Source organism: Leucopleurus acutus (genome assembly GCF_964270905.1).
Source record: "Leucopleurus acutus genome assembly, chromosome: X".
Lineage (NCBI taxonomy): Eukaryota > Metazoa > Chordata > Mammalia > Artiodactyla > Delphinidae > Leucopleurus > Leucopleurus acutus.
The window spans coordinates 103,655,127-103,677,095 of NC_139148.1; the positions used below are offsets into that span (position 1 = coordinate 103,655,127).

A 21,969-nucleotide genomic window follows, 5' to 3' on the forward strand; every position below is an offset into this window, starting at 1 on the left:
CTTATTTCACTTAGCACAATGCCCTCAAGGTCCATCTATGTTGTCATTAATGGCAGGATTTCCTTCTTTCTCATGGCTGAATAATATTCCGTTGTATGCATATATACCACACCTTCCTCGTCCATTCATCTGTTGACAGGACACGTATCCGTATCTTGGCTATTGTGAATAATGTTACCCCCTACTCCTAGTTTTTTAGATCTTGCTAACATGACTGTACTGTCTTTTCTGCCTTAGTAAGACAAGACCAATTTATCTATCCTCTGTTTGGTTTTTGAGGCTCCCAAGGGCTTCAGGTTTCTCATATACTTAACATCAGGAATCACACAAAAATCTCAAGTGGAGAAAGTGTAAAGATAAAGCTCAATGTCTACTGAGACCAGGTTATCCCCTGGAATACATTTTGCTTTTATTAAAATCCAAAAAGAGGAATGAGTTTCTCTTTTCTTTGTCAGTGTTCTCTTTCTCTTCAAATGAGGGTATCGGGGGAGACTCCGTAAGAAAGAATCCTGAGTAATAACGTTCTAATAAATGGAGTCTATATTTAAAATTAACCACTATTGAAGCTGTCTTCATCAGAATAGCCTAGGCTTGGCATTATGAATAAATCTGTCTATCTAAGAGGTTGGGTTGGCTTTCTTGGTTATGAATGTGCCCAGAATCTCAGTACCTGCAACATTCTCAGTCACCTGGGTGTAATGGGGGGGGAGGGGATTTGTGAAGGATCTCACATTCCTCCTAGGCCTTTTGGCCACCCAGGCTCCAGTGGGGTGAACCAAACAAACCAAAAATGCTATACAATGTTCTTGGCTGTTTTTACTAATTTTTCTTTTGTTGGATCCCACATTGGCTTCAGGAGTTATATATGTCTGGGAAACTGACACTGCAAAGTTCTGGCTTGTTCCCTGCCCTGATGCTAAGGGATAAATATAGAGCTCAACCACTACAGAAATTTGGCCAGGATTCCAAGGGGTGTGTGTGTGTGAGGGGTAGTGCTGATGGGGTCATTCTGACATGTAGGCTAGAAAAAGGCTTCTTATGTCCAAGATCCTCTTTGGGCAGGGAGGGGCAAAGCAGGAGCCTGGCCTCTAAAATCAGAACGCATAATCCACCTTTAAGGGGCTGGTGGATTGACACAAATGAGGAATATCGTAGGTGGCTTGGTGTGTGTGGAGGGGGAGGTGGGGAGAGCAAAGGGAATCTTTCCTGACACCCTAGATCCTTTTGCATGAGATCAGCCTTATGAAAAAAGAAAGTTATTCTTGGCCAACTCCCCTCACCCCCAACTCCCACCCACGCCCCACCCCCTGCACACACTGATATCCAACTCTCAGTTGAGAAGAACACAACTTAAGATTTCCATTGGGCCCATAGTAGCTCAGGCGCTAGAGAAGAGCAGGGAGTGAGAAGAGACATGAAGTTCGGGGCGGGGGGGGTGAGTCGCTCATCCTCGTGACCCAGAATATCTCCCCCTCCCTGTAATGATGAGCTTGCTTTTCCATAAGGGCTTTCCTTTGATTCAGGGAAGGGGCCAACCAATGAGAGAGGGGCATGTTAGATTATTTTGGGGAAGGGCTCATGCCAGGAGGGTTCACTTTTACTAGGCGCCAAGTATCCCCAGCAACCAGTGTCTCCTGTACCAGCAGAAGCTCCAGAGCTCTCAGCCACTTGCCTGCCTCTGCCGCGTCTCTGCCCACTGAACAGCCATGAGAAGGCAGCTCCGGTCCAGAAGGGCTCCGGCCTTTCCATACGGTTATCGCTACAGACTTGTGAGTCCCAGGGAGCAGAATATTTTGCTGTCCCTTTTTAGTGGGGTGGGTTGGGGGATGTGTAGGTGGTGGCTTAGGGCTGCTTCTCCTTAAGATGGGCAGGAACAATGAAGTTTAAGGAAGCCCATTGTTTCAAGCTCAAGCAGTGACTCCCAGTACCCCACTGCACCCTAAATTGCTGGATTGAAAGAGGAAGCCCCTCTTCCTGTGCAACAAACATAAGGGAAGGGGAAGATGCCAGAGAATAAGGGGGACTTCTAAAATTTTTTCGTGGGAGTCTAGAATTTGAACAGACCTTTTGGAGTCTGGGAATAGAGGTTTCATTCCGAGAGCAAGAAATTTAGCCAAGAGAGAAGGGAAGGGGAAGAGGAAATGAAAGGCGCTGCCTACCCAGCTGTCTCAGTCGCTTTGGGTGGTAGCTTCTTAGGAACCCAGCTGCTCTTTTCTAAAGCAGAAATTCCAAACGATGGCTAAAAGCATGGAATCCTAGATAGAAGTTGGGAGCAGTCCTAGACATCATCTCTCCAGAACCCCTCATTATGTAAAGGAGGCTGCTGGGGCTCAGAGCACAGGAGTGACTTGCAAGTTACTGGAAGAGCCAAAGTGAGAATGTAAGTTTCCTGACTTCTGATCCTGTGCTCTTTCCATCATATTTGCAGCATGCCACTCCCTAGCCCTCTGATTCTCCACCACCCATTGCCTCCCTGCCTGCCACCCTGCCCTGCCCAACACTCACGCACCCCGACTTCAATGTCACCATTTATCTCCAGGGTGCATTAGAAATTTTTTTGAACCCAAAGTTTCTTTGCGTTTACTTTGCTAGAAATCATGAATATATGCCGCATGCAGTAGTTTTCTTTGCGGGGAGGTATATTCTGAAACCTCCCCCAGAGAGGGTTGTGATCTGGGCCCCAGGAAGAAACAAAGCTTAATCCATTTTTGGGGGGGAATGTCCACTTATATAACCAGGGAGCTAAGTGGAGACTGTCAACAGCCAGCAGAGGCAGACACGAATTCCTCCAACCCCGTATCAACCTGCGGAGGGCTTCTCGTAACTTTCCAGCCACAGTTTGTAGAATCTCTCTTTTGACATCCCCAAAGTCCCTACCAGGTCTCAGAGCAGTCACAGTCTGTAGGGCATACATAACTATTCCTTACTTCGCATCTTTTCTCTATAATGCTGCTAAAGCGTTGTGTATAATTTCAATTATTTGTCAACTGGTTTGGATTTTAAATGCATCAGGGGAACTTGCTCTTTATAGGGGCTACTTGATCAAATTTAAAAAGAAATTATTTGATGCAGTGAATAATCGGGTGCTAATGTCTCTTTGACAATTAACCAACTGTTCGAATGTTTACAGGGTGTTACTCAATGCAGGGCACAAATTTACCTTTCGGGTCATACTGTTTGTTTATATATTTGTTTATATGTTTATATATTTAGAGTGCTCAAAATGGAGCCACCTTCTGCCCTTCAGACTCTTTCCTTTTAGGGCAACACGATGGCCCCAGCACACTCACATACACTATCACATGAGGGCAGTGCCACTTTAGGAAACTGACAAAAACAGACCCTCTCATTACCAAAGGATTCCCTGCTGGATTCCGTTAAATAGTTAGTTGCACAAAAGTGCCTCTCTTGTACAACGTGAGGTTCTCCTATACCTGGAAGCAGGGGAGAGGGGAAAAGATATTTGCGGTTCCTGAAGCTCAGGCAGTGTGAGAGCCGTGGGGAAATTAGCTCTGAGAAGGTTAATTCTTCCCGGGAGGGTAAAGCTTTAATGACAAGCCATCTTTAATGGGATTATCGTGAGAGCTCATATCTACAAATAAGATCAGGCTGAGACCAAAGCCAGCTGCCTCCTTGGTGGAGGGCAGGCAAACAGGCAACAAGGAGAGAAAAGGAAGTTTTCCAGAAAATATAAAGGGAATATAAATGTCTCCACGTTGAAATGTTATACTTCAAATTCTCTGAGATTCTCAGTTGCATTAGATTCTCTGGGGGCCATGATGACTACCCACTACGGTCCAAATGAGCGCTGAGGCCAGAGCAGCAAGCTCTGTGAGAGCATTCCCCCAGAGCTCTGGTTCAGGAGTTTTCAGTCAGGCAGTTATCACTGACGTTTGTTCAGTACCTGCTGGTTACCTAGCTGCGGGCTCCCCATCAAGGAGTTAGAAAATATGGACCCTGCCCCCGGGTGCTCAGAATGTCATTCTGGAGGTCAAATGGGTACATATGTTCAAACACAAGGGAAAGAGATTTAAGAACATTTATGAATCCATTCAACATTGAGTGATGAGGTTTACTTTCCTAAGCCTTACTCTGTGAGTCCTTGTCAGAGTTAGAAATCTTTGACTATAAGCACCTCCAGTCTCTTGGGAACGCAGAATCTAACACATCGTCATCCTCCATAAACCACCTCTGCTAAACCGCCTCTAGGCACTTGTGCTCAGTGTGAGAAGCATCACATTGTCCAGGGTATCAGGAAGCATGGTTCTGAGACTGTCAGCTCTATCATGACCTTGCTGAGTGATTTTGGCTAGATCCTGTCCCCTCTCTGGGCCTCACATGGAGAAGTGAATCTTCAAGGTCCCTGTCAGTGCTGATATGGCACGTGACATAAAGCTGTACATTTGAACAAACTAGAGAGCGATTCAAGAGTGCTTATAATCAAGAGCTAGATAGCGCCGGGCAGACTGAATGCTGAGAGTATAGCCTTGTCACGCTGTATCACTTTTACTGATTCTGAACAATCCAGTTTTCTGACCCTCCCCCCCAGCCATGGCAGCCCTTTTAGCTGAGTGCCCTCTAAACGGCCTTTGAGGAATCAGGCAGGGAGGGTGCAGCACAGAGCCCCTGGCCTCTATCATTTGACACATCCAACCCCAACAGGTGCACAGGCCCCGCCACTCTTCAGATTTGGACAGCAGAGAGAAGGGACGGTGGCCTCAGACCCACAAAGAGCAAAGATCCAACCCTCCAGCCCGTGGCTGGGAGGCATTGGAAATACCATTTGGTGAAGTCTGGGTCTTTCTTTTTTTTGTTGTTGTTTTTTGTTTGTTTGTTTAATTTTCTTAGAACCACTCGGAGAAGATTACAGTTTCAGATCTCAAGTAATGGCTGCAATCAGTCAATCAACAAATATGTGCTGAGCATTTGCTGCGTGCCCAGACTTCTGCCTAGGGTATGGGGTTGGTGGGGGGAAGATGACGTATCAGTTGCCGTGCCAGCCCTCAGGTGGTCTGTCCAACCTGCTTAAGGCAGGAGGAGGTTCCAGTGTGGGCAACAGTCAGAGAAGCAGCAAGTAACGCCCCCATCTCTTGTTTTCTGTCGGGAAGGCAGTCTAAGCTTTGAGGAGGGGTACAGCAGCTGGCCTCTCCTCCTGATGTCTGTCCCAGGCTATTTTTAGCCACAAGTTAGGATGGTGAGGTTGAGCAGCTGAAAGTGTACAGGGTGTTAGGACAAAGCTGGCTTGGACTGAGAATTTGCCATCACGGACACGAGTGTCTAAAACTACTCCATCCTCCAGTGTTGAGCTCAGCTCTGCCCTGACAGGCCAGACAAAGTTAAGTGGGAAGCCAAGGCCCCAGGACAGAGTAATGACATGAGCAGTCCTAGGGGAACAGCCCAAATGCCTGAAGCCGATAATAAAACTTGCACCTCTATGGAAAGAATATTGGGTCAAAATGGGTCATAGAAAGGATATTTCCTGCAAAAGAACAGAGAGAAAGAAATCTGCCTCTTGTAACAACAGGTATGTTTATGGGTAAGTGGACATCTGAAGCATCTCCAAATATTGAGTCGTTTTCCATTTATTTTGGCTGGTGGGATGTGCCATTGGAAATCTTCTTCTCCAAAAAGGGGATTGTGTTTTTTCACTGTTTCAGGATGATCAGGATGAAGTGAATCAGAACTACTTAGCAGATGAAGAGGAAGAAGCAGAAGAAGAGGCTCGGGTGATGGTGGTACCTGATTTGGAGGAGGAGGAGGAGGAAGAAGAGGAGGGGAAAGAAGAAGAGGAAAAGGAAGAGGAAGAGAGTCAGGCTCAGGAAACAGGCAGTGCCTGGTGGCGGAAATGGCAGATCGTGAACGAGTACCTGTGGGATCCGGAGAAAAGGATGTCTCTGGCCCGAACAGGTCAGAGTTGGAGTAAGTCCCAGTTGTCCCAATGCCCCAGTCGGGTGTCCTTTGCTTTTGGCTTGGTGTCCAGGACTCCTTTACCATACGTTGGATGGGCTTGTCTGCAAAGTTCTCTAGCACTTCATGTAACAGGATCACTGCCTAGGGAAATTAATGGGCAGATCTCATCAGAACAAACTCCCAAGTGGGTGAACAAACTTGATTGTATAGCTGAAATACACTGGGCTCGATAGCATTTGCAGTGCAGAGAGACAGTAAGAATGAGTTGAAAAAGTGCAGATTTCTTTGAAGCCCCAGCCCTGTCACTTTCTATCTGTAACTTTGGGCTCATCGTTTATCTTCTCTGAGCCTCAGTTTCCTCACCTGCTTAATGAAGGAAACAGTATCTGCCTTACCTCTCTCACAGGATCAGCCTGAGGCTCCAATAAGATGTTAAAATTGTAAAGTACAAAGTACTATGCAGAAGACTATTCCTAAGATACGAGACCCAAGACCCTGCTAACCTGACCAAGGGTTTGTACAGCCTCATCATTTCACCTCGTAATATCAGTGAAGGAGAGCCACGGCTGCCCCTGGCCCCAGCTTGCATGTGCTTTGCGATCGATCCCATGGTGTATAGAGAGAAATGGGTTAAAGGGATCATTTCTAGCAATTTAAGGCTGAGTTCCCATATTGCTTGATCAATGGCAGAATTGCGGTCACCAGCATTTCCTCTTTGTACCACATGCTGCCACCACCTTTACTTCACAGCTTCCCCAGCACGCCTCTCCCAGGGTCCTACTCACCTCTTGAACTATTAATGCTGATCCTTATCAGGAGATTCAGCTTGTGGTAAAATTCACACTCGCCATAGTCTCTGAACATCCCAGGAAAAGAGCAGCCGCTGGTTTGAATTCAGTTAACCCACAGAAGAAAACAATAGATAACTCTATGGATAAAATAAGAGTCCCCCAGTGCCAAGGGTCTAGGTTGCTAAAGTCGATGGTCATGCCTTCTAAAGGCCCCTTTGGCTGAGAATTCCCTCCTTTGTAGTTTATGTTTCTAATTCAGCTCAGTCAGGGTGAAACAGCCAGCCCTGCTGCCTGGAATTAGCAATAGCAGGTGTGGGGCTCTGAACAACACCCACCTCCCTTCACCCCTCTTCAGTTCCCAGCCCCACCCCTGCCCATCCCTCGAACTCTCAACTGGAACAAATGTACCATTCAAGGAACATTCCGACGTTCTGGAAGCTGCAGACAAATGCTGGACACTCACTGGGGCTCCAAAAGGGGGCACAGCTGTTTCTCCCTTGCCTAAAGAGGACTGGAAAAACAGGCCTTGTGAAATGCAAGTGTGATTCTGGGAGAGGGAGCCCTACGTTAACCCTTAAACAGCCAGCCATTGGAACTTAACCAGATGAGCTGATCCCAACTGCGCCTGCGGAGAACAATCCATAGGCCAACAAGTGGGGATGAGGGAGGAAGGTTCAAGTGCCCAGGGAATATATGGCAGTGGGGACACTGCACGGTAGGCCGTATCCAGGCCTCGGGGTAGCGGGTCTAAGGAGAGCCCGGGCTACCCCTGGGCAAAGGGCAAATAGTGATGCTAATGCCTAGGCCGCCACATGCCTTGCTGCCCTCCTGCTTGAGAACTAGGTGCCACTTAGCACTTACTAACACTGTCCCAGCCTGGACATCAAAATGACCAACATATTCACCCAGCCTATTATTATATTCTGGGCTTTTCCTCTGATAGCTGGGCAACTTCTATTCTTAGGAGCTTTATGTTATTTTATTGGGTACTGACAAGAACTGTATGAGGTAGTAATATTATTATCCCCATTTTACAGATGCAGAAACTGAGGCTTAGAGAGGGTAAGTAACTTATCTAAAGTCACACAGTTAATAAAGTGGCAGTACTGGGATTCAAACCCAGCTTGGATGAACACTGGAGTTCATTCTCTTGCCAGAACATCATGCTGTCTTCATGAACTCTAGCAATGAGCAAGGCCCTGATGGATAGGGCCTCAGGACCTGATGGGGTGTTTTAGTGGAAGGACTGAAGAGTTGGGATCGTGGGTACCTAGTCTATTCAAGATATAATGGTCTATCCAAACTTGGGTGGGACATTCAGGAGAAAACCCTGGATTACCTAGAGGAGCAGCCCAAGTAAAACTTGGACATTTGGAGCAGAAAGGGTTGGAGGGATCAATGGGTTCAGGTGGGTACAGTGCTTGGTTTTGCCGGGGGCAGGGGGTGGTGTAGCTGAGACAGTTAGCCTATCACAGACTCCAGGGCACAGACTCCTGGGCAAAGCTGAGGGGACTCCTTGCTAGTGCCCTTCTCCCATCTACAGCTTCCTGGCCACACATCCTGGGCAAGAAGGAAGATATCTCCAGGGGAATGTACCTGTATTCTATTGCTTTCCTCTCATCCATGAAACTGAGCCTTCTGGTCCCCCAGGATGGCTCCAGCTGTTGATCGGTTCCCAGGATGGGGATGGGGGTAGAGAGTTGGAGGAGGAGTCACAGGGCACATCCCATCAGGACAGCAGGCGGGCAGCAGCCAAGTATCACAAGCACACGAGGTGCTGCTGTTTCTTCTCCAGGGACTCCAACTGAATCAATGTGTTCATATTCCAGTTCTGCTTTAGTTCATCTTATAAAACATAAAGGTTCACTTCTAGTTAGATTAGTAAGAATTTTTTTCTCCTTTTCCCTACTCCTTTTTTTCTATTTTTTTTTTGGTTCATTTTATTTGGTTCATGGTTCAACTTAAAATTTAATATTTAATAAATAAATAATAATTAAAATGAATATCTGCTTATAAAAAATTAATATTTGGATTTGGTTTGGGGTACAGCAAAGCTATGTGGTTTGTTCCAGTTTCTGGTTCATGATTCAGTTCAAATCTGTAGCTCTGACATCATGTCACTGCTGTGAGTGGAGCTAGATATTATTTTCTGAGAGAGCCCCAAGGAGGACTTGAAAGAGCTTCTCAGCAGCAATCTCATGCTCATTCACTCATTCTGTGCTGCCTAATCCTGGGGCAAACCTAGTGCTAATCCAGCCCACAGAGGAAGAATTCACACAACTGTGCTTCTGGTCCTATGGCAATAATAATATTAATAATAACAATGATGAAGACTGCCACTTACAGAGCACTTAGTATATGCCAAGCTCTGTGCTGTGCTATTTATATGCATTATTCAATGTTAAGAAGTAAGTACTATTATTATCCTCATCTTACAGATGAGGAAATTGAGGCCCAGAGAGGTAAATAGCATGTCTAAGATTAAACAGTTAGGAAGTGGTAGAGTCAGGACAGGATGTAAGGAAAGGCTGAATTTCAGATAGTGTTAGGGATATTGATCAGAATATGAGGTAAGTGCTGAACTTATCCCCATTTTACCTGTGAGGAATCGGGGGTGCCAGGAGGTTCTATAACTTATAGCTCACAGGCTGAGCTCACAGGTAGCAGGTGTCAGTAATTAAGTACAGTTTGCCCCTCTTCCCTTCCCCATCCTGCGTCAGTGTTCTTTTTGAAAAGCAGAGTCACTTAGAGTTTTGCCAAAGATAAAGATTTGAAATACGTAAAGTGAAACCTCACTTTGCCTTCATTAGAGGCACACCCAGTGGAAACGAATCAAAGGTTTGAATTATAGGCTATGTGAAAAGAAATGCTGTTTTCATCACTTGCAAATACATATAATCACTGGAACCAAGCTGCTAGGACTCTTTAGGGCACCTACTTTAATGAATAGCGAAGAATGATTTGTACTTAGGACATCAACCATTGCCCAGAGGACTCCCAGGCAATTTGCCCTCTTCAGTACTTTAAACTCCACGCCCCTGTAATCTCGTTCACGGTCATCATTTGCTCAGCAAGCCCTTCCATCGGAGATGCTGTAAAGGTAAACTGCAATCAGACCTCTGACGCAATTCTCACCAATTTCAAATTGGTGAAACCTGAATAAGCAAGGACATGCTGAATCTGGGGAATTAAACAAAAAGCCATGTCACGTGTTTGGGTTGGTTCTGGTTCATGAGTTCAAATGCAGAGGCAGGGCTTGTTGGCCAGCACTGACCACCCTCATCTGTGATTGTTCTGCAGGCCTGATCTTAGTCATTTACTTCTTCTTCTATGCTTCCCTGGCCGCTGTGATCACCCTCTGCATGTACACGCTATTTCTGACCATCAGTCCTTACATGCCGACCTTCACTGAGAGGGTGAAGCCTCCTGGTGAGTGCCCAAATACCCTGTGCTGTCAGAACTTGCTGGACAGAAATCTGCTTGCACAGCATGTTCAGCTTCAATTAACTTTGGCTCTTCCCGGTAATGACTTAGGGATTCAATTATTAAGAGTAAAAGTAAAATGGTACTTAGCAAATTATGGTCCTTTTCATTTTGATTGCCTGGGGGGAAATGGTTTCATGGGAATCGATACAAAAAAATTATCCCAAGAATGGGTTAATATATCCAAGACCTGTTTTCATTGCCAGGAGTTATGATCAGACCCTTCGCCCATAGCCTTAACTTCAACTTCAACGTTTCTGAACCTGACACTTGGCAGCATTATGTGATTAGTCTAAATGGCTTTCTCCAGGGTAAGTTCCTCTGAATGGTGAGAATCTCTTTGGAAAGGTGATGGGTGGGAACTCAAAATTCAAAATTCACTTGGCTCAGAAATCCCAGTCTTACTAGCACTGCCCATTCTGGTTTTTCCTTACCATGCATCCCCCTCAGCACCTGCAGATACAATCAAAACTGCTGTGGTTTGTGATTGTATGTTGCCTTGCAAGCATATAAGCCAGTAAGATGATAAGTTCATTGGGGCAGAGAACTTGTTTTCTCCTCCTGAACACCCTATAGCACCTAGTTATGTCCTGGGCACATCCAGATGGCTCAATAATGATCAATTATAAAAGATAATTCGGGGGCTTCCCTGGTGGCGCAGTGGTTGGGAATCCACCTGCCGATGCAGGGGACGGGGGTTCGTGCCCCGGTCCGGGAGGATCCCACATGCTGCGGAGCTGCTGGGCCCGTGGGCCATGGCCACTGGGCCTGCGCGTCCGGAGTCTGTGCTCCGCAACGGGAGAGGCCACAGCAGTGAGAGGCCCGCATACCGCAAAAAAAAAAAAAAAAAAAAAAAGATAATTCGGGGGGAGGTAGTGGTGAGAAAAGAAGAGTGTTCTCCAGAACAGGAAGATTCTTGCCTCCTATGTTTTCTCAAGGTAAGAGAATTCATTTCTTGGAGAGGATCCATCTTAAAGGAGGAGAAAAAGTGTCTTCATTTAAATAGCAGTCCAAAAGGGAGTTAGAGGAAGAATCTCTGGGTGGCACTCACTCCAACATTTTGATAGCAAGTGTTTTCTATAGCATCATCAGATACATTTTCAGGGGTGAATGAATGGCTTTCTGAGAAGCCCTTACACAGGGTGAAAACTGAGGTAGCAGCTTGGTTAAGGTTAAACACAGAGCACACAGTCTCTGTATTTATCCAGCTATCAAAGAGGAGCCCCCATGGGTTTACTGCACCTATTATTTGTGGAAAAAAAGCCAGGTTTGGTTTCCCTGGCCTGGCTGAAGTGGGGTGATGGGGGTGGCCAACAGAATGTGCACTGAATTAAGAGGATTCTCTTATGTGATAGGAAGTGTTATTTAAATGTGTAAATGTTGTCACTGAACTTTAACCCTGCATAGCAGAGTCTATCGTCCCCATTGGGGGAACTAAGGCTCAGAAAGGAGAAGAAATGTGATCAAAGTCTCCCAGTAGCAGTAGTGTTTAAATTTAAACCCTTGTTTCTGTTCTCGACACCCTTGCTACTCAAAGTGTGACCCATCAGCATCACTTGGGAGTTTGTTGGAAAGGCAGAATCTCAGGCTCCACCCAGACCTGCTGAATGGGGATCCGCAGGTGATCGGTATGTCCATTAAAGCTCGAGAAGTTCTGCTTTTCATAATTCTTTGTTGCTGCCATATGACCAGGAGTTAGAAACTCAGCTTTGTATTGGTAATGCTCAGTGTCATCTTGCTTAAATCTGAGCTTCAGATTCCTCACCTGTAAAATTAGAGGGGCTGGGTTCTTTTTGAATCCATGTAGTTCCACTTTTGGCTCCCCAAAATGTTTTGGGCATCATAGGCAGCACAATATCTTTTCTTTCAAAATGTTTGTGAGCTATTGCAAATGTACTGCCAGAATCTCTGCTGAGGAAATTCCTCTGAGAAGGTAGTAGATGCAGAAATATCAGTTCTGACCTGATGACACAGGTGGGGAACATTAGGAAAAGCATTGGGTTTTTTACTTCCTAAGTGTAGATAATATGCCCTGTTAAAAAGGAACACATCTCTGAAATAGACATCCCAGAGTATCAATTTCATTCCCATGAGGACAGGGATTTTGCAATAAGGGTCATGTCCATGTCACAGTATTTTTAATGGAACTACCTCAAGAGAAACAAGGAGCACATGATTAGAGCTTCTATTTAGAAAGTTGCTATTTGAACATAGTTTACTCTAAAAAAAAAAAAGAGAGAGAGAGAGATTAAAACAAAACCTTGAATTGAATGTAGCTTTGTCAAAGGACAAATAAAGGCTTAGCCATAATTAGAATAGATTTAAAATTCCCAGTTACGTTTGGAGTTTCAACACTGGTGGATTGTAGGTGCACAATCTCCTCTAAAAAACTGAGCTACTTGGAACATGAATGCATGGGGGCTGGATCTAACAGGACTAACTGGATTCCATCATTTAGAACCAAACTGGAAATAATGCAGTAATTTCTAAAGCCCAGTTCTCTGGCATCTAGTAGCCCAAAGAGTCAGCTCACAGATAGCCCTTTTCAGCTCTCTCCCTGATATATGTACCTTGGGCACATGTTAAATTCCATCCAATGTAAAGGGACACTAACTCTGAGTGCCTCAGGTCTCAGTAGACAAGATCTCACCCCCTCACCCTCTCAGTGGAGACCCTATGGTTGTCATTGTTTTCTGTCTTTCAACCTAAGCTTCTATTTTGCAGTGCTAACTTCCCTCTGTAAAGAATGAGGAGCTGGTTTATCTCCTCCTCTTTGTCCTCCCCCTTCCTCCTATCCCACAACACACACTCTTCACTGTCTTGCATCGGGTGCCTCTCATTGACCTCAAAGAGAGATGTTTCCCTAGGCTGAACTTAAAGATATTTAACCCAGGGGCTTTGCCTCCTTATATATGCCATGCCTCGATATGATTCAATCCTTCTTCCAAAATCCATCTACTATTTTGCCTATTCCTCTCCCAGAAGTAGGAAAGGCAGCCCTCCAAGTTTACAATTTACCGTATCAGAAAAGAAATAATGAAAAATAGAGAAAAGTTATAAAGCGATAAACATACAATCCAGAGACAGATATCGAAGAAGTTCAAGGGAATGAAAAGCAAGGGGACAAGCAATCAAAGTGGGCTGAGGGGACCAGCCCAGAAGGCTTCTTGGAGGGATGTTGCTGATGAAGGGCCTTGGGCACCTGATGCCAGGTCACAGGCCCTAGGACAAACTGAGTGGGCTTTCAGAGGAGCACAAGCAAGTTCCTGGAGAAAGGAAACTAGGGAAGAGAACTACTGAAAACATGGCCTTCCTCTGTAGTACCTATCTAACATGACCCTTTGCCGCCCACACTTTAGGTTATAACGACAGTCTTCAAGAGGAAATGAACGTAGATTGCCCCCCGGGCCAATACTTCATCCAAGATGGTGATGAGGATGAGGACAAGAAGGCCTGCCAATTTAAGCGCTCCTTCCTGAAGAACTGCTCTGGCCTGGAGGACCCTACTTTTGGCTACTCTACTGGACAGCCCTGCATCCTTCTAAAGATGAACCGGGTATATTGGCCCTTGTCACTCTGTCTATGATAAGTGGATGAGTTGGGTAGGAAGGCTCTGGCCGCTACATTTCTCTTTGGGCTCTGTCTTCATACACTGTAAGTTTGGCCATTTTTACCAAGAGTGTCACTAATACAAACAACCAGACAAAACTACCAAGCAATAATTCCTTTTCTCCCTGAACACTTTCTATTTTGATTCTTCTCCAGCACCCCTAAACCTTTGATGCTCTGTCAGGAATGAGATCTTGAGCTGTTTGGAACAGGGGACTGACATGGGGGTGGCATGGGGGACAATTCTTATTTTTTTATTTATTTTATTATTTAAAAAAATTTTTTTTTGCGGTACGCGGGCCTCTCACTGTTGTGGCCTCTCCCGTTGCGGAGCACAGGCTCCGGACGCGCAGGCTCAGCGGCCATGGCTCACGGGCCCAGCCGCTCCGCGGCATGTGGGATCTTCCTGGACTGGGGCATGAACCCGTGTCCCCTGCATCAGCAGGCGGACTCTCAACCACTGCGCCACCAGGGAAGCCTGGGACAATTCTTATATCACAAGAAATGCATTTTCCTTCTCTCCTGCCATGCCTCAGGTGTGGCAGAGCCTTACCAGGCACACTCCTCTTGACCCAGTACGTTCTTTACATTTTCAGGGTAATCCTGCTGCAGTTACCACTGTATGAATATCAGGCACAAATAAAATAAGAAGTAAGCTGAGCTGAGCAGCTCAGAAGATACTTTGCATTTTCTGCTTTCTGTAACATTTCTGAGAGGGCAAAATAGATCATGTTTATGCCTAAAGAAAGGACAACTCAAGGGGGATTTAGAAAAGCCATATTTTTACTGTCAAATCTGTTTTGGTTTTTGTTTTTTAAAAACACGCTGGTTTTCTTTTGCTAGATTGTTGGCTTTCGTCCTGAGCCTGGAGACCCTGTGAAGGTTTCCTGCAAAGTTCAGGTAAAGTGCCCTTTTGAGTAAGTACTGTTAGCACATCTGTTTCATGCAAAAGGGTGGGTCATCCCTTCCAAGGGCTTTACCATGGATGGTTTCCTAAGGGTTAGGGAAAGGGTTAATCTTTTCATAACTACACCTCCATTTATACCTTCAGGCCTCCCTGTTTCCAGAAAGCATTCCATTCATGTGTATTCGTGTGTGTAGTGTTTGTGTGTGTGTGTGCTGATTTATACCTGTGAAAGCCAAAGACTGAACCTCAGCTGAGAGCCACAGCAGGAAACAACAATGTGCCAAGTCATTAACGGAAATTCTGTTTACACTTTTGCTCTAATTACTTGTTTCTTTGAACTAAACAAGCAGCTTTCATTAGAGTCATTAGTCCCTGCTTTTAAAACTGATTTCACAAAAGAAAAGCAAGGGAATGATATCACAAAAGTGAGGTAGTGTTTGTGGAAAGACAGGCTCTGATCTGTTTCTTAACTTGGGTGGAGGTCTTCAGGGGTCAATTTTCTTCTTTAAATCGTGTGTGTGTGTGTGTGTGTGTGTGTGTGTGTGTGTGTGTGTGTGTAGCCTCCATACTCTTTGACATATTTTACAATATAACATATATAGCAATACAAAAATAAATAAATAAATAAAACTGATTTCACTTTTTGCAGCAATGACCAGTGGCACTGGGTGTTGCAATAACAAATGACTACAAGGGAAGTATAAACAGAACTCCATTAATATGCTAATTAACTGTCCTTCAAGGGACCGTTAACTCCTATCTCATTTGTGCCAATTAGCTCCTTTGTAGGAAAAAGCCTACAAAGATCTTGGGTTTGCTGGGGTTTGCTTCTTAAAGTTGGCAGTAGCTCCCTCCTGTTTGGTAACACCTACTACACCCCCAGTCCTGGACGGTTGTCTTGCAAATGTGTGAAGCCGGGTAACCCCATTCTCAGTACCAGAAATGCTGCTCAAAACTCCAGTCTTGATCGTGGCAGATCAGAAAGCAGCAAAAGGCAGCATTTATTCAGTCAATAGTTCACATTCAGCAAGAATTTATGGATCACTTATTAAGTACCAGGTACTTTGCTAGGTGTTGGGGGTGCCAAGATAAATATGATTCCGTCTCTGAAATCAGGGCCATCAAATAATACAGGTGCTATGAAAGGTGCAGTGTGGGGCTTCCCTGGTGGCGCAGTGGTTGAGAGTCCGCCTGCCGATGCAGGGGACACGGGTTCGTGCCCCGGTCCGGGAAGATCCCACATGCCGCGGAGCGGCTGGGCCCGTGAGCCATGGCCGCTGAGCCTGCGTGTCCGGAGTCTGTGCTCCGCAACGGGAGAGGCCGCAGCAGTGAGAGGCCTGCGTACCGCAAAAAAAAAAAAAAAAAGGTGCAGTCAAGACATTAAAGAGGGAAAGGTTAGTTCCACATGAGAGGTGGTGACACTGAAGTTGAGCTTTGAAAGGTCAGGCAGTGCTTGCTAGGTGAACAAGGTAGGAAGGACATTCATTCTGGTCACATATATGTGAGCATGTATAAACATACACACGTGAGGTGTGACTGCAAACTGGTGGAACTGATTCCACACACCATTCACAAAAAAATGAATTTCATTACTTTTTACAAGAATATATAAATAAACCATAAAGTCTTAAACCAGCATATTAATTGGATTGAGTCCTGCTTATAGTTCCCTAGTGAAAGCCATTCATTTTTCAGCTTACGGCGAACCTTGCTGAGAACTGTCCTTTAAAAAAAAAAAAGAAACACTGAATCATTATACATTGTATAATAATCAACACCGGTCAAATCCACACCCACTTGTGGAAATCAAGCATGATGAGGTAATTATTAGAATAAATTAAGGAGAGCTCGGTTTATACTAAGAGCCATTATACTATATCGATAGAAGTAATCACATGACCCGAGTGATTTGCTAGTAGTGATGCACTATTTGCCCCCAGTAACCTCTAGACCTCTGCTATTTAGGGCAAGCCTAACGCATGGGCAGAATGGGCAGTCCCCTACCCGACATGATATGATTAGGGTAGACTTGTTTATTTAATCATTTCCCCCCTTGCTTATCCTCCTGACCCCACCTCCTGTAATTAAGCACCTCAGAGAATGTGGTCAGAGACGTGCATTTAGGTGAGCCAACTACAGGCTGTGTCCCTATGCATCAGGTCCCTGTGCACTGGGTCTGACCTCAACCAGAAATGAGCACACCGTGTGCACGTTGTTGTGGAGTGGGATTTACTAGGCATGTTCCAACTTACACCTGCCTCAGCTCCAAAGTCCAAGACTGGGTACCAGGACCAGTGTGATTCTTTGGAGAGGTGCTGGCATGGTAGGCCCTCTTGCCAGAGCAACACTGGGTACTGCAAGCCCTTTGGAGCCCTTCTGCCTGGGTCCCCTAGGAGCCAGCATAGAGCCATACTGAGAACCTTCAGCCTCCGTGGTCTGGACCTTCTATTCAGTGTTCTTTGCACTGAAAAGCCAAAGCACAGTCTCTCCCTGGAAACACTCCTCTGGGGATAAGTCTGGGCTGAGCTATGCCCCATTCTGCTTTCGTGGTCTTCCTGAGACAGTTATGGGTCACACAGTGATTTCACCTGGGACACAAGCCCCTTTAGCTCAGGCTCCAACTCACTGAGTGACCCAGCACCTGATATGTACTTGCTTTTACTTACAGAGAGGTGATGAAAACGACATCCGATCCATCAATTACTACCCAGAGTCGGCTTCTTTTGACCTCCGTTACTACCCTTACTATGGCAAACTGACTCACGTAAGTCTGTATTCCCTTCAGTCTTTGCTGTCAGAAAGGGCTCAGAGACAAAGGAAGGGCTGGCTGGGATCTATGAGAATTAGGGAGCAGCAGGTAGTAGCAAAGGGGTGAATAGCTGCTGGCCCAGACTAGGAGTTCCCTCTACCAATTCCTATCCCAACCGCTCCTTTCCAAATCTGGAGGAATCTCAGACACGTCTGGCCTAACTCCTTCAGTTTACAGATGGAGAGATTAGGGTTCAGAGAGAGGAAGTGACTTGCCCAAGGTCACATAGCTAATTAGTGGCAGAGCCAGGAGCAGACAAATCACTTGCCATTGCACTAAATTATGCCCAAATAATCACTTTCCTGTTTCTCCCACTTAGAGACTTGGGGCAGTGAAAACTTCATCTCCAGCATGGAGACTTGATAAATACTAGTTCTGGTTTGATTCATGGTCTGATATCTAGAAAATCATATCACGCTGACCTAGAATTGGTTTTCCCCAGAGGACAATCAGACAACTGACACTGACTTATGAGAGAAATATGTCATTTCTCCACTGTCCCAGGGCAGAGAGAGCATGTCAGTTGCTTTAGCCATTTGTGACTTGGCATCATGGGATTTACTCAGTTCTTTTTGTGGAGGTTGTTCCATCCTCCTGCACTGATTATCTGATCACTTCCATCCTATTGCTGTCCCCTACATACCCTCCCCTCCTGACACTTAGAATTCATTGTTCTTCCACCTACAGGTTAACTACACCTCCCCGCTGGTGGCAATGCACTTTACAGATGTAGTGAAGAACCAAGCGGTGCCTGTGCAGTGCCAACTGAAGGGCAAAGGCATCATAAATGATGTCATCAATGATCGTTTTGTGGGTAGGGTAATCTTTACTCTGAACATAGAAACCTAAGAACTTCAGGGGGCCACTCCCACCAGTTCTGTTTCTGTTTTATTTCATGTTACCCTGGTAGCACCTGAATTCTTTTTCTTCAGTTGGGACACAGCCAAGTGGACACCTGAGACAGCAGATCATCTTTCCTTGCCTTTGACATATGTTCGAAATGGCATTGTGGGAGCTATTTGATTTTTAAAGGTAGTCTCTCCTGATGACAAATAGCTTATATTAATTTCCTTTTCTCCCACTTAAAACTAAAACCCATTCTTGCTGCTAGAAGTCTCATTGTAGTGTAACATAGTATCTGATAAAATTCACAATAGCCATGAAGGAGAATTTCCGTAATGATTATAAATTCATCATGTTTTCTAAAAATTTGTTGTTTTTAGAGGTAAGATTCCTCCCAACCAGGCTGATAACTAACCATTTTTGTTAACCTGCCTGGCAAGGTCCTTCCCTGAGAATCACCAACCAGACCAATCCAGAATACACCTAGGGCCACCATACCTAGGGAACTCTACATCCGGGGTGCTTGTGAAACTGGCTGCCTCACATGGGCAACTAAATACTGATTCACAGACTAGGTTATCTTCAACTGGGACAGAAGTCAGTGATAACTGGATATTGTCCTGGGATAGACCAGAACATAGACCTTCCCTATAACTTTTTTTGGGAGGTGAGGCCCACTGCAACTGGGGAGAACACCTACCATGTGGACGTGACTGGTATTAGATTCCTTGCTTTATGGTGTAATCCAAAGGCAAATGTTCCTGCAGAAAGGTTTGTCTCAGCTTCAGACACAGGAAGAAAACAAGGAAGATCTCCACCAACTAATTCTTGAGCTCTTTGTTTGACAGTAGTGTGATGTTCTTTGAGACCATCAGGGATAGATGTGTTGACCGTCCCCGCCCACACCTCGTTACAGCGCTGGGGATTGAAATCAGGGTCTCCCAACTGATACGTGGTAAGACAGAAAGCTCCTGCCAGGCCACCCTAAATTCAAGGCCCATTAGCCAGCTTTGCAGTTGTTTAAAAAATGATAAGAGGCAGATGTTTATCCAGGTTGTGGATCAGCCAGGCTGCTTTGTCTTATCTTTGGCCATGTGACCATTCCACTGTTCCTTAACATCTCCACCAGGGGGAGGGCTGGGACAAGGAGAAAAAGAAAGCATCAGAGAAGAGGATAGTGTCTCAGGGTCCAAAGCAGGGTTAAATGCCACCTAGAAGTATCCAGAGTCTGAATCTCCTCTACAATGTTTACCTTCTCCCAAAACAGGGAACTGACAGTATGGTAGTGAAGAAAAACAAGTAAAGAAGTAACTACAATATAGCGTGACAAGAGTTATAATACTAGTATGTGGAAATGCTATGGGAACATGAAGAAAAGTAAGCTGAGAAAGTAGCAGAGGAAATTTCACATGCAAAGTCACAATCACGAAAGACCATGGTGTGTTTGGGTAACTGAGCAGTTCATGTAGCTGGAGTGTAAAGGGCTCAGAGCAATGGCAGGGAGCGGCAGTGGATTGGGCTAGAAATGTATACAGGTACTGAAAGAAGACTTTGAGTTTTATCGAGTAGGTGAAAAGGAGTCATGAAAGCATTTTATGCAGGGAAGCTCTGTGATCATATTTACTTTTTAGAAAGAGCACTTTGGCAGCCACAGTGTGAAGGGTGGATTGGAGAAGGGCAAGACTGGGGAATGGGCAACGAGGGAGAAGAAGGAGTCAAGAATGACGCCAAGGTTTTGAGCTTGGCTACACCCAGTGGGATAGTGATATTGTTAAGACTGGAAATACACGAGTGAAGCAGGATTGGAGAGGAAGATGTTGAGATCACTTCTGGACATTTTAGGCTTTTGATTTCTATTGGTCAGACATTGATGTGGAGATGTAAATATAAGTGGGATTGGGAAGAAGGAAATCTGAGAACAAAAGCAGCATTCGCTGAAGTGAACTCTCTTAATAAAGTCTAAGCTATTTAATCATGGGAATTTGAGCCACTTATGTAAAGACACCACAGCAATCTAGTCTCTCGGGTAGTGCTTCTCTCTTGGCTTATGGCAGAAAGGACTGCTGCTGCTCGTTGGAATCTCCTTCCCAGACACCTTTCCAACTTTTAGTGACAGAGTAAAGGGGGGTTGACTGCTATTAACAAGTGATTAAAAGACATGCGACAGCAGATTTGTGGAAAATACAAAAAACAATGAAACTGTCTCCTCCCAACGCCTTTCCTTACCAAATTCCATTTTCAAAGCTAACCTTTAAAAAGAAACAAACTTGAAGATAACAACTTTAAAGCCACCTAAAAATTACCTCAAATAACCAAACTCTCAAGATTTAGTAGTAAAAGGTAATAGAACATTAGATCTGGAAAGGATATTAGAGCGTTTAGTGAAAACAACCTGCGTTGCATCTGACTCCAGGTCCAGTGCTCTTTCTACTCTGAGCTGCTGCTTACCAGGAAGTACCATCTTTTTAAAAATCAATGAATGATATCCCAAACATTTTAAAACATATGTCAAATTTGAGTTAGAATAGTTAACATTTCACGGGAATTCAACTGGTGCTATATATTATACATAATACATTATCCTGTTAAATACGTTGACTATTAGACAGACAAGGAACTATGAATCTTTTGTCATACAGTATTTCTCATTCAGTGGAATCCATCGTGTCCACAGTTTCAAAGCAGTAATGAATAGTACTAGGGCAGTTGGGGATGTCAGCTGGGACATTTAAAAATAGCTTTATTATACAGAACTGGATATTATAATATATTCACTAAAATTGAATTCTAACAATTCAATAAACTTCAAATGGATTAATTTAAATAGTCCCCCAAACTGTGCTGTACCAGGATTTGATTTGTATACCATCTGTTGCAGTGCACTTGGTTTTACTTGATTGTCAATGAGAAATACTACTTTCAAATGCCTTCATGATTTTGTCCATGCTAGACTTAGGATTTTTTACTTCTTATCCCTCTGAAATTATTATCCTGAAGTTACCTTTCTTAGGCATCTGTTTGCTGGGAATCTTCATATAGAAGACATTAATATTGTCTTGGGGAGTTGTTGACAGCAATAAATTAAAATTAAAAAGGAGTGTATGATTTCCTCTTTCTAAACTGTACCACTGATTTTCCCATAGGAATACTGGGCAGACATGTGGGTGGAAAACTCGACAACTGACAGCCTATTAGTTTAAGACTTTTTTTCTTCTTCTCCCTCCCACTTTTTTTTTCCCAGTTCCTGGGATTTGGCCACAGGAGAATGAAACTAAAACTTGTTTCATTCCCATTGCCCAAAATCAACCAAAAGTCAGAGGGCAAGGAAGCCCACCGATGTGGTCCATACAGGTCAGCCTCCCAAGGAAGAAAGCAGGGTGGAAAAGGGCAGAAAGTGCATTTGGAGGGGCAAACGAAATACCTAGCACAGCCACCAAGATTTTGAGATTCTGAGGACAGACTCCTCAGAGCCTGATACAGTGCTGGAACTATCTAAAAGGAATTTACTGAATCACATAACTGAAAAGTCCAGGAACTCTAAGATGTCATTAGGAACCAGTCTCTCTCCATCTATCTATTCTGCTTTCCATCGCATTGGCTTCATTCTCAGGCTCCAC

The 21,969-nt window shown here is 44.8% G+C and overlaps 1 protein-coding gene across 2 annotated transcripts; it reads left to right on the forward strand.

Moving 5' to 3' along the window:
* Positions 1–1,706: 1,706 nt before the first annotated feature.
* ATP1B4 (ATPase Na+/K+ transporting family member beta 4) lies at positions 1,707–21,421 on the forward strand (the record flags this gene model as incomplete). Of its 2 annotated transcripts, none has more annotated exons than XM_082865318.1 (8): positions 1,707–1,769; positions 5,658–5,919; positions 10,002–10,130; positions 10,391–10,495; positions 13,544–13,740; positions 14,637–14,693; positions 17,369–17,464; positions 18,197–21,421. In XM_082865318.1, the coding sequence occupies 8 exons, from the start codon at positions 1,707–1,709 to the stop codon at positions 18,356–18,358; spliced, it is 1,071 nt and encodes a 356-aa protein (XP_082721444.1). In that variant the 3' UTR covers positions 18,359–21,421. The 2 variants fall into 2 exon arrangements, with proteins under 2 accessions (XP_082721444.1, XP_082721445.1); XM_082865319.1 differs by having other exon boundaries at positions 5,658–5,907.
* Positions 21,422–21,969: the final 548 nt, after the last annotated feature.